The sequence below is a fragment of the Miscanthus floridulus genome, chromosome 19 (assembly GCF_019320115.1).
Source record: "Miscanthus floridulus cultivar M001 chromosome 19, ASM1932011v1, whole genome shotgun sequence".
Taxonomy (NCBI): domain Eukaryota; kingdom Viridiplantae; phylum Streptophyta; class Magnoliopsida; order Poales; family Poaceae; genus Miscanthus; species Miscanthus floridulus.
The window spans coordinates 12528494-12540082 of NC_089598.1; the positions used below are offsets into that span (position 1 = coordinate 12528494).

The 11589-nt window shown below is 48.4% G+C and overlaps 2 protein-coding genes and 1 pseudogene across 2 annotated transcripts; all 3 read right to left on the reverse strand.

The window, feature by feature from the left end:
• Positions 1-2106: 2106 nt before the first annotated feature.
• On the reverse strand, positions 2107-5548 carry LOC136525562 (receptor-like protein EIX1; annotated as a pseudogene).
• A 99-nt stretch (positions 5549-5647) lies between these two features.
• Positions 5648-7626, reverse strand: LOC136529511 (uncharacterized). The gene is made up of 4 exons (XM_066522582.1): positions 7435-7626; positions 7255-7353; positions 7074-7172; positions 5648-6991 (listed from the first exon to the last, which is right to left on the reverse strand). Exons 1-4 carry the CDS (start codon positions 7599-7601, stop codon positions 6958-6960), a joined length of 399 nt encoding a protein of 132 aa, XP_066378679.1. The 5' UTR covers positions 7602-7626; the 3' UTR covers positions 5648-6957.
• A 1585-nt stretch (positions 7627-9211) lies between these two features.
• LOC136525563 (probable inactive leucine-rich repeat receptor-like protein kinase At1g66830) lies at positions 9212-10604 on the reverse strand. The gene is made up of 2 exons (XM_066518505.1): positions 10599-10604; positions 9212-10264 (listed from the first exon to the last, which is right to left on the reverse strand). Exons 1-2 carry the CDS (start codon positions 10602-10604, stop codon positions 9212-9214), a joined length of 1059 nt encoding a protein of 352 aa, XP_066374602.1.
• Between the last annotated feature and the right edge of the window lie 985 nt (positions 10605-11589).

The window sequence follows — 11589 nt, forward strand, 5'->3', positions numbered from 1 at the left end:
AACGTTGGTCAAAATTAAAACATACAACATTCTTATACACTAATTCTATATCACCGTTTGGTAGAAATAGAATTAATGCATGGAAAACTTATGAATAAACATTATAATATTGCTATTATCAGCGTTGGTCAGAAAAAAAAATATTATAATTTATTGACTAAAAATGACTACTCTTAAAATTAAATTCTCTCGTTGGTTCAAATTTAATTAGAAGATGATAAACTTTAACATTGTAGCGGAAACATGGAAAAATTCATTATCTATTTTTTAGAAGCATTTAACTTTTCTCAACTATTCTCTGAAAAATTATCCCGTTGGTTCAATTTTTGACAGAGATTTTAAACTAGACAAATATCATCAAAAATTGCTTCTAAAAAACTTAAACTGGTAGAACACTGTTCGTTTGGCCCAAGCATCAAAACGGCCCAACTTGCTCTGCTTTCGCGCGCGCTGTGCCTTCCCAGGCCGCAACCTGGGCCTAGGCTAGCAAAGCCGCCCGCCGCGCGTGCTCGCCTGGGCCGAATGCTGGCCCATTCGCTCTCGGCCGTTCATCGTGGATCGACGGTCGAGCGCGCTCCTCGACGGATCAAAACCAGCGCGCGACGTCCGTCCCCGAACCCTAGGATCATTCGACTCCCTCCCTTTCCTCTCTCAGCGTAGCAATGATCAAGTGAAAGAGCGAGAGCGAAGAGAGGTGATAGCGCTGTCGCCGGCCCCCTCGCCGGCACGCGCGCTCCCCAGCGGGTGAGCGCGCCGTCGTCGAGCGGTCTGGGCGACGATGCCCTAATCCCCACACGCGACGGTGCCCTAAACCCTAGATCTGACCGGCGCCGCCGTAGGTCCCCTCGTCGGAGCGCGTGCTCCCTAGTGGGTGAGTGCGTCATCGTCGAGCGGTCCTGTGACGGTGCCCTTGGCCAGGCTCACGGGCAAGGCGGTGAGCGTGGCTCGGCTTCTCCCCGCGCGTCGACTTGGCGGCGGCAGAGCTCCTTCTCGCGCGATGGTAGGAGACAACCCACACGACGGCGGTGGTAATGCGCGGCGGAAGAGTCCGGGTAGGTCCTCCTCTCCTTCGTCCGATCCGTTTCTAGGGTTAGGGTTAGGGTTAGGGTTGACTACTGTTCTTCTTCCCCGAGGTGTCTACGCGGGTTAGGGTTAGGGTTTGAGTTCCTTTTCAAAAACCGAGACCCTTTCTTACTTCTTTTCTTCACCCGATTTGGGTTTACGGTTCGATGAACCCTCTGTTTAGATCCAAAAATGGATCTATCACCTCCTTCTAAATGTTGCTATTCAGTTTTCTACTCTGATAGGCTAGATCTACATCTAGTTAGATGACTGATACCATTGATAGAAGTGGAACAGGATCACTAGCCATAGATCTAGCATGTGTACTTGCATTTGAAATAAATAGTGAGTCCTAGAACATCTACTAGTATGGGATTAACAGATAGAGTGAGAGAGAGAGAGGGGTGGAGGAGGTGCAAACCGTCGGCCGCCTTCGAGGAAGACGAGCTGGCCATCGCGGTGCTCGGTGAAGACTCGGTGGAGGCGCTACGGTGAAGGGCGGCGGTGCAGTGGCGGCGTTGGCCGGTGGCGGTGCTTTCTGTCGCTGGCAACACCCCCTCGCTTAGATCGATTTAGGGTTTCGGGGATGTAGGTGGGGCGTCTGGCGGCTCAGGTGAACTTCATGCCATGTGCCCCGGCCCCCACCTCCCTTTTTATGGCGCTGTGCGACGGGGGCCCTCAACCATGGAACGGTTGGATGCCCCCAATCAGGGCGTAGATCCGAGGGTCCAATTGACCGTTGGTGGAGGCAGCCGAATAGTGTTTTGTTTTTTAACTACGGCAGTCGAATAGATGGGCAAACCCAGAACGCCATTTTGGGCCTTCGGCTGCACGCCACCATGGGCTGAGGTGCAGTCGTCGGCCCATCACCGTACTTGAAGCTGTGGACGACACGTGCGTTACCTGGAATGCAGTTTTTTTGCACTGTTTTCCTTTCCCTAACATGGTATGCATGTTAACATGCAAACCTGAAAAGAAACTCTAATTCTAATATTATGAGAGCACACTTCAAGAACAGTTCATACATACTTAAATACTCGCAAAGACATCAGTAGTTGAATATCAAAAGGTGTTACTCCACACAAGCACGTCCAAAATGTCACATCTTCTGGTAGGGTCACAAAGTAGAAGAGTTCATGCTCACACAGAATACTCCACCAACAATACAAATGGCTAATTTGAAGTACTATTAATACCATCTTAGATCTTTTTTAGTCACCGGGAGCTGGGGATCCAAATTCCAACTCGTAGCAAGTGATGGAGTTCTGGTTGCAAACACGCCTAGCCTCCATCTCCATGGGTTGGCATCTTCCTGCCTTGATCCGATTGAGCTTAATCTCAGCTATATATAGTTCGGAACTCATCCAGTTTACTGCCAGTGAACTGAAAGTATGCCTTTCTTGCTGTAGCGCTGAACAAGAGGATCACAGACACAACAGATAATCCACATGCAAACCCCAGCGTTGCACATAAGTATGTCCCCTTATCAATCTTGTGCCGATGCTTCTTGTTGTGTTGCAAACATATTCTGGACACTTGAAGCCCACAAAGATTTGCATTACCCAAAAAGCTACTATCTGAGAAAGTAAGAAATCGCCGTTCAGCCGGTATCCTTCCTGACAGGTCGTTGTAGGATAAGTTTAACATGGAAAGATTACTCAAGTTTGCCATGCTCGAAGGAATTGGACCTGACAAACCACTCTTCGAGAGATCAAGTGCCTCTAAACTTCATAGGTTGCCAATTTCCTTCGGAATTTCTCCTGTGAGTTGATTAAATGAAAGATCAATTGAACATGGATAAGAAACAAATGAAGGCTTAACGCCTATAAACACAGTAGTTGTGTGATTCCGGCAACATAAACTGTAGTGAACTCAACCTCAGGAAATTTGCCAGTGTATGCCTGAAACCCTCCCTGATTTAACTGCATAGCTGTTAAATTTCCTAGAGAGCCTGGTACAGGACCGGATAAGTTCTTGCGAAAGATCCAAAATCTCCAGACTGCGAAGTTGGGACAGCTGCTGAGGTATTTCTCCAGAAAACTGATTTGACCGCAAGGACAGCATAAACAGAGACTGTTGGCTATTCCATGTGGGGATGCCACCTGATAAATAATTATACCCGAGATCAAGAATGACCAGTCCGTTGCTTGACTGCAATGAGGCAGGCAATTGACCAGAGAATCTATTTGCTCTGAGGATTAATATCGCAAGAGAAGTTATACAACCCAAGGTTGAAGGTATTTCTCCATGGAGATTGTTGAATGAGAAATGTATAGTTTGAAGTCTCGAGACATTCTGCCAACAATCTGGGAGAACACCTGAAAAGTAGTTATGTGAGAGAGAAATTACTTCCATCACAGGCATACTACAAAGATATGATGGGATAATTCCACTTAGATTATTAACTGAGAGAATCATTGAATAAATTTCCACAGCTCCTAAGCTTTCTGGCAATGATCCAGACAATAAATTTAAGGATAGATCCAGAACTTCAATACTAGCTGGCAAATTAGAATCCTTCCCACGAGTTCGTTTGATCGCACATTGAACATTCTCAACATTTTCATTTGCACCAAACTTGACGGCAACCGACCAGTGATACCGTTGTTTGATAGATCCAAGATAGTGATGGATGAAGAAAAGTTCCAGAGCCAATCAGGTAATGTGCTCATGATCTCTGTGCTGCCCAGATCAACCATCTCAATTTTGGTTTGTGTTCGCAGCCAGGTAGGGAAGTGGGGCCCTACTCGGCAAGCATGCAACCGAGGCCCTTGAGTTGAAAAGGTGGCAACCATTTGGGTTCAATTGCAACCATCAGATTGTTTGATCCCAAATTTAGAAAATCCAATCTGGAAAGTTTTTCAAAGTGGATTTCAGATAGCATGCCTTCCAATGCATTGAATGAAAGATCCAAGTGAGTTAAGTTTGATAACTTGCCCAAATTTTCTGGTACTTGTCTAGAGAAAAAGTTCTTACTGATATCAAGGTAGGTTACACTTGTCAAGTCCTCAAGCCAACAAGATAGGCTTCCAGTCAAGTTATTACTGTGGACATCAAGAGTGCGTAGTTGCTTCATACAGTTGAATATGTTCTTTTCTACTACTTCAATATCTCCTACCAAATTGTTCATGGACAAATCAATGTGGTTTAAGCTGCATAGCTTATGCATATCTTGTGGTATGTCTCCTGTCAAGTGATTATCCCACAACAGAAGAAATTTGAGAGAGGTCAAATTTCCAATTTTAGCAGGAATTGGGCCTGAAAGCTGACAGCTAGACAAGTCCAAATATGAAAGAGAATGCAGCCTACATATCCAATTTAGCAGAGAAGAATTCATCTCATTGCTTTTAAGATCGAGCACCGCGGCCAAAGGGCGCCTAGCTCAAACGGTTAGGTGACCCAGCGGCACTCCTCAGGTCCGGGGTTCGACTTCCCGTGGGAGCGAATTTCAGGCTGAGGTTAAAAAAAATCCCCTCGCCCGTCCCCATAACCAAAGCACTGGGGGGCATCGGCCCAATTCTCACTTGGGCGACGGAAAGCCACCGTGTAAGGGTGGGGCGGGGGTTCGGGGGTTTTCTTGGCCGGGTGAGAAGGTCCTTCTTCTTATTTGAAATGCTGCGGGGGCAGTCTTAACACCCCCCCCCCCCCCCCCCCCCCCCCCCTCCCACCCCCGTTCGAGTTTTTTAGATCGAGCACCATGAGAGCTGTGAAGTTGACATGAGAAACAGAATCGAAGTCTGTGGCAGGAAGAAATGCATCATTCAAGTGAAGAACTTCAAGCAAAGGAAGCTTACTAAGGGCTTGCACCCAGTCTGAGGATGCAGCGAGAGATACCCAACCAAGATCTAGATATGTAAGGGAAGTGAGCCGAGAAACCCAAAGTAAACTGTCCAGTTGGAATTCATATGGTGAATTCAACGAGTTTAGATCAAGATGCTCCAAGGTTGACAAATTACCAAGCTGAGGAGGGACCTTCCCACCAAAGTAGGCACGCGAAAGATCAAGATACCTTAACTTCTTGAAGCTGCCTACAAATTCTGGAATGGCCACCCCTCCAAAGCAGTTGCCACTAAGATCAAGGTATGCAAGCCTCGTCAGAGCAGCCAAAGATGCGTTGATTTCGCCTTGCCCTTTGAGACCATACTGGCCGACATCCAGTTTGATGACATGGAGGGTCTTGTTGCTGCAGGTCAACCCACTCCAATTGCAGCAATCCTGGCCTTTCCAGGAACGCAGCTTGTCACCTGGATCAGCGACACCAGCCTTGAAGGCAAGCAACGCGTCTCTCTCCTCAGGGATGCACGAACTTGCCTTCCCATCAATGATGGAAATGGTGAAGTAACGAAGGACCAGAGCTATGAGCAAGCCGTGCATCCTTGCACTCATGGCAATCAACAAACAAAAATGAAGCAGGTCGCTGAAACTTGTCAGCAATGTTTTCAAGTCGTCTAGTAGAACCTAGTCGCCATGGGACCGACCAGGCAACTAATCGCGATTACTCGTCGACCAGGCCGATTAGTCTAGCAGGGTGGATTGCTTCTCTTTCCTTTGGAACCGGAGAATAGCAGAGGGACAGCAGTACAGCACAGCAAGCAACCTAGCAGTCTAGCAGGGAGCCAAAGAGGCTGCAGAGTGAGGGATGGGGGAGGAGGGAAGAAGATGGAGAGGGGAAAGGCACATACCGTCGTCGGAGCAGCTCATCACGAAGACCACGGCCACTTGACCTGGCAGAGGGCGTCGTTGGCTTCACAGCTCACCAGAGAGGAGAATAACGTGCGAGGGAGGGGAATAGCACACGAGGGAGGGGAATAGCTCACGAGAGAGAGAATCGCGCGCGGGAAGGGGAGGAATCGCGCGTGGGAGACTGGAGGCGCGCGGGGAAAAATTGCGGCCGCCCTGCATTTGCCACCGTGCCTGCGTGCCTCCGGTGTTTTGGGGTGCCTATTCTAACCCTAATAGGCCAAATTGGAAGCCCAATAGGCCTCATATAGGCCCGGTTGAACAGGTCCCAAAAAAACAGAGCAACCACACTGGGCGTCCATGGCCTAGTCGGACGACTAATGATTAGTCGTCGACTAATCGGACGACCAGCTTTCTGGTCGAGCTAATCGAGTCGGACATCCTAATTAAACACCAGGAACCAATTAGAACGAGTAATCGCTATTAATCACGATTAATCGGATGACGAGAAAACATTGCTTGTCTTGGCTTGAAATAGAGAGACTTCCTGGGCCAAATGTAATGACCGAGGGCGACAACTTGGACCTCAAAATCGACAAGTATGCTCATCTAGTCTTCCGTGGATTTACCCTGCGAAAAAAAAAGTGGATTTGAGAATTTATCAGGTCGCTTTCCTCTCTGGCCTCTTCCCAGTTTTCACGGTAGATTTGTCTCTGCTCTCTTGTTAGTTGTTACCACTGATCAGCAGACGTATCCGTCTATTTGACCATCCGAGCAAATCGGAAAATTACTCTCGTGACAAAAAAAAAAAGTCCGCTGATTTAATTTGTCATCTTCCTAACCTCAATGACCCCAGCTATACCCTATACTCGAAGATCAGTATAATGCCCCTCTTCAGTATCACTACCAGTACCACCTTCAGTTCTCTGATGTTAGCAGGGTACTAGCTTGTGGCACCAGCATATGCGTGCTACTATTTCTGGATCCGAGGTTATGTGTACAGCTAACATTCAGTTGTACTTTGATCAATTATGTAGCGAAGATCTACCGGTAATCTGCTGTATTAATGATCGGTAATCACAGGTAGCAAAGATCTACTGGTAAGTGGTAATATGCTGTATTAATGATCGGAAATCACAGGCAGCATGGTTGAGACTTGAAAGTGACCCGAAGTAGGGAGAACATTGCCGGCGGCGAGACAGCGATCGCGTGGTGCTATTGACTAGCAGACTTGACTGATGACTGGAGCCTGCAACAGTAACGAAGAAGGGATGAGGATGTGCGGATTCGAGGAAGGAGGGGGCAGAGTGACTGAGTGAGGGAGACTTTACAGCTTAGACGCGGTGTCGTCACCGGCGGCCTGCACGGCTGCGCCTCGTCCGGGCTGCACCAGCACCACGCTATTAGCAGACTTGACTGATGACTGGAGCCTGCAACAGTAACAAAGAAGGGATGAGGATGTGCGGATTCGAGGAAGGAGGGGGCAGAGTGACTGAGTGAGGGAGACTTTACAGCTTAGACGCGGTGTCGTCACCGGCGGCCTGCACGGCTGCGCCTCGTCCGGGCTGCAGCAGCACCACGCTATTAGCAGACTTGACTGATGACTGGAGCCTGCAACAGTAACGAAGAAGGGATGAGGATGTGCGGATTCGAGGAAGGAGGGGGCAAGTGACTGAGTGAGGGAGACTTTACAGCTTAGACGCGGTGTCGTCACCGGCGGCCTGCACGGCTGCGCCTCGTCCGGGCTGCACCAGCACCACGCGACGCCGGCTCATCCCGGCTCCAATTCCTGCTCCCGCCGCCGCCGTCTCCATTTGCTCGGGCAGGGCAAGCTGGTGAGAGGAGAATGAATGGGCCATAACGAGCTGGTGGGAACTGCTTTGGGCCTTCTTCGGCTGCACGCCAGCATCGGCCGAGATGCAGTCGTCGACTCGACATATAATAATACGGAGTGGCCCAAGACCGCCGTGCTGCAGACGTAATTTTTTTTTAATTTCTAACCTTTTTTTAAACAAATTTCAAATCTAATACCGTTACTTTTTATTTTTAAATCTAACCCGTTTAGCCGCACCTAAGTCTCTGGCACGGTCAAAACACGTTGTCACGCCACATGCAATGGCACAGCAGGATCTGCCACGTCGGACAACAATTTCCACGTGGAAAACATTACCGTGCCACTCTCGTGGGGTGGCAGCACTGTAGCACCACACCAATCAGACGGATGCGGCAAGGCATTAACTTAAAAATTTATATCTATTTCATACGATCTCGGATGAAGATGATCTTTATATGAAAATTATAGCTCTCGACGAGATCTACAACTTCTAGTTTTGAGTTTTTTTCATTTAAGGTCATTAAGATGCTCAAAAAAATAAACAAAGTTTCAGCATTATATTAATCGTGTACCAGCGCTTGTCGCTTTGGAAAAATCATAACTTTCTTATATGGTGTCAAATGGAGATACTTTCTATATGAAAGTTGTAACTATATATGAGATCTACAATTTTAGAGTTTTGAGCTTTTTTATTTAAGGACGTTAATATGCTAAAACAAATAACGTAAAGTTTCAGCATTGTATTAATCGCGTACAAGTGATTGTCACCTTAGGAAAATCATATCTTTCTTGTACATTATCAAATGAAGATACTTTTTATATTAGAGTTGTATCTTTCAATGAAATCTACACCTTTATAGTTTCAGTAGTATATTAATTATGTACTAGAGCTTATCGTCTCATAAAAATCGTAGCAACTGACGCGTGTCGCACGTGTTTGTAAGAAAAGCACCGTTTTTGACTCATGGACACGCGCCAGATACGATTTTTGAACTGGCGGCGGCAGCGGACTGGTGGTGGACTGGGCACAGCGGGGCCGGCCAGCCAAAGACGAGATCTGACGCCAAACACAACAGGCCTCCGCTGTTCATCCACCGGCCTCAGATTCGCACACTGTTCACTTGCTCGTAAACGATCGTAAATTTCCAGTCAGGAACAGTGTTTTTCTCTCACACTAAACCAGCCAGCAGTAAATAATCCACGATACGATACGACCAACCGAACAGGCTACGTGGAGCCAAATCATTCGGTTGACATATAGCAATTCTGTTCTAATATTATGAGAGCACTTTTCAAGAACAGTTCATACACATGATTTTTTCGTATGTCCGACTTAAATACTCGCAAAGAAATCAGTAGATGAATATCAAACGGTGTTACTCCACAAGAACATCCAAAATGCCACATCTTCACGGATCATAAAGCAAAACAGTTCATACTCACACAGAATAGTAGAATTTGCACAGTTACATAGGAAAGGACACATCTTTATACATGCACGGTGGATTCTTCCCTGGGTAACCTTTCTCTTGTAGACGATGGATAAACAGGCTTCATTGTGGGTTTCTGATCAGAAGCTCAGACTCGTTCCAACAACAATTTGAAGCACTGCTATCAATACCGTATAGATCATTTTTAGTCACCTGGGGCTGGGGATCCAAATTCTAACTCGTAGTCGTAGCAAGTGATGGAGTTCTGGCTTGAAACACGCCTAGCCTCCATGGATTGGCATCTTCCTGCCTTGAACCGATTGAGCTTAATCTCAACTACAGCTCGTAACTCATCCAGTTTACTGTCAGTGAACTGAAAGTATGCCTTTCTTGCTGTTGCGCTGAACAAGAGGTTCCCGGACACAACATATAATCCATATGCAAACCCCAGCACTGCACATAAGTATGCCCCTCTGTCAATCTCGTGTCGATGCTTGCTGAGAATGCTGACAAATGGATTGCCTTGAGAACATTCTGTAGACAATGGAGGCCCACAAAGATCTGCATTACCCGCATATATAGACGGGTCGGTAAGAGTTTGAAGCTGACTGCCTGTGGGTATCCTTCCTGACAGGTCGTTGTAGGATAAGTTTAGCATGGAAAGATTACTCAAGTTTGCCATGCTCGAAGGAATTGGACCTGACAAACCATTGTGCGAGAGATCAAGTGCCTCTAAACTCCATAGGTTGCCAATTTCCTCAGGAGTAATGCCACTTATGTGATTTCCTGAGAGATTCAAGATTCGCAGTAAAGATAGAGCTCCTATTTCTTTCGGAATTTCTCCTGTGAGTTGATTTTCTGAGAGATCAATACCATGCTGCAAGGTTGACAAGTTACCAAGCTGAGGAGGGACCTTTCCACCAAAGTTGGCACGTGAAAGATCAAGGTACCTCAACTTCTTGAAGCTGCCTACAAATTCTGGAATGGCCAGCCCACCAAAGTTGAAGTTGTTGTCCCTCAGATCAAGGTATGCAAGCCTCGTCAGAGCAGCCAAAGATGAGTTGATTTCCCCTTCCCCTTTGAGACCATACTGGCTGACATCCAGCCTGATGACATGTACGGTCTTGTTGCTGCAGGCAACCCCACTACAACTGCTGCTTCCCTGTGTAAACGCGCGGCAGGGGTAGACGCCGAAAGACTCCTTGCTGCTGCATTGTAGCCGCTGCAGGGGCAGGCGCCGAAAGGCTCTCCTGCCGCACTGTAGCCACAGCAGGGGCAGACGCCAAAGTTAGCCCTGCTGTCAGATCTAGTCACTGTAGCAGCATGACAGTCTGATATGTCTGTGCACTAGGATTAGATGGGTAGAGTTGTATATATAGCTTCCCACTGCAACTCAGTAAAGAGAGTGGGTTCAGTTTTGCCATGTCCTCTGTAGAGCTCCGGCCAACGCTGGTGCTTGTGTTGTGTGTGTGCGTTCTGTTCTCCCTCACTTCTTCTACCTCTAGCCATAGTGTGTGGTCGACAACGTCGGTGAGGGGTCAGCTCACTTGTGCCAGAGATCCAGGGGCCAACAAATGGTATCGGAGCCGTACAAACATCGTCGCCGAACTAACCGCTGGCGATGGCGGACGGTTTGGAGATGGGCGACAGCAGCGGCGCTGCTGTGGCTGCCCAGCCACGACAGGAGGTCGTCGTGCGCACGATGCGGGAGGTCAGCGACACCAGTTGGCCGACGCTGACTCGCACCAACTATGGGGAGTGGGTAGTGACCATGAAGGTCAAGCTCAGAGCCCGACGACTCTGGAATGCTATTGACAAGGGCACCGACAACGAAGAAGACGATATGTCAGCGTTGGAGGCTATCCTCACTGTTGTGCCAGCGAAGTACAAGGAGCCGTTGGGGGCGAAGAACTCTGCTAAAGAGGCGTGGGAGGCCATTGCAGCGATGCGCGTCGGCTCCGACCGCGCAAAGAAGGCGACGGCCCAACTGCTGAAGCAAGAGTACGCCATCCTCAAGTTCAAGGATGGTGAGACGGTGGAGGACTTCTCCCTCTGCCTGTAGTCGCTCGTCAGCAAGCTGAGGAGCCACGGCGTCACCATCGACAAAAAAGAGGCGGTCTACAAGTACCTCCACTCCGTGCCGGTGAAGTACATCCAGATCGCTCTCTCCATAGAGACGATGCTGGACTTGTTCACCCTCATCATTGAGGATGTGACAGGCCGTCTACGAGCGGTGGACGAGCGCATGGAGCAGGCCATAACAACGGCGGAGAGCGGCAAGCTGCTGCTGACAGAGGAGTGGGCTGCTCAGAGGAAGAAGTCCGGGGAAGCCTCCTCCAGCCACGGCGGGGATGGCAAGCGCCGCGGCAAGGCTTCTTCAGAGAAGAAGAAGAAGAAGGTCGACCCCAACGCTTGCCGGCGCTGCGGGAAGACGGGTTATTGGACAAAGGAGTGCCCAAATCGCAAGCAGGAGAAGAAGACTAAGGCTCATTTAGCGCAGGCTGATGAGGATGATAAGGCCACTCTCGTGATGCCGACGTTTTGTGCACTGCACGACGTTGAGGCGAAGGAGAAGGGAGACGT

Excerpts from the sequence above, each read along its gene's own strand:
- LOC136529511 (XM_066522582.1), bottom strand. The coding sequence starts at position 7,601 with ATGGCCCATTCATTCTCCTCTCACCAGCTTGCCCTGCCCGAGCAAATG. Across the intron at positions 7,354-7,434 it reads GACGACACCGCGTCTAAGCT|GCTCCAGTCATCAGTCAAGT; the intron begins GTAAAGTCTCCC and ends TTACTGTTGCAG. Across the intron at positions 6,992-7,073 it reads GACGACACCGCGTCTAAGCT|GCTCCAGTCATCAGTCAAGT; the intron begins GTAAAGTCTCCC and ends TTACTGTTGCAG.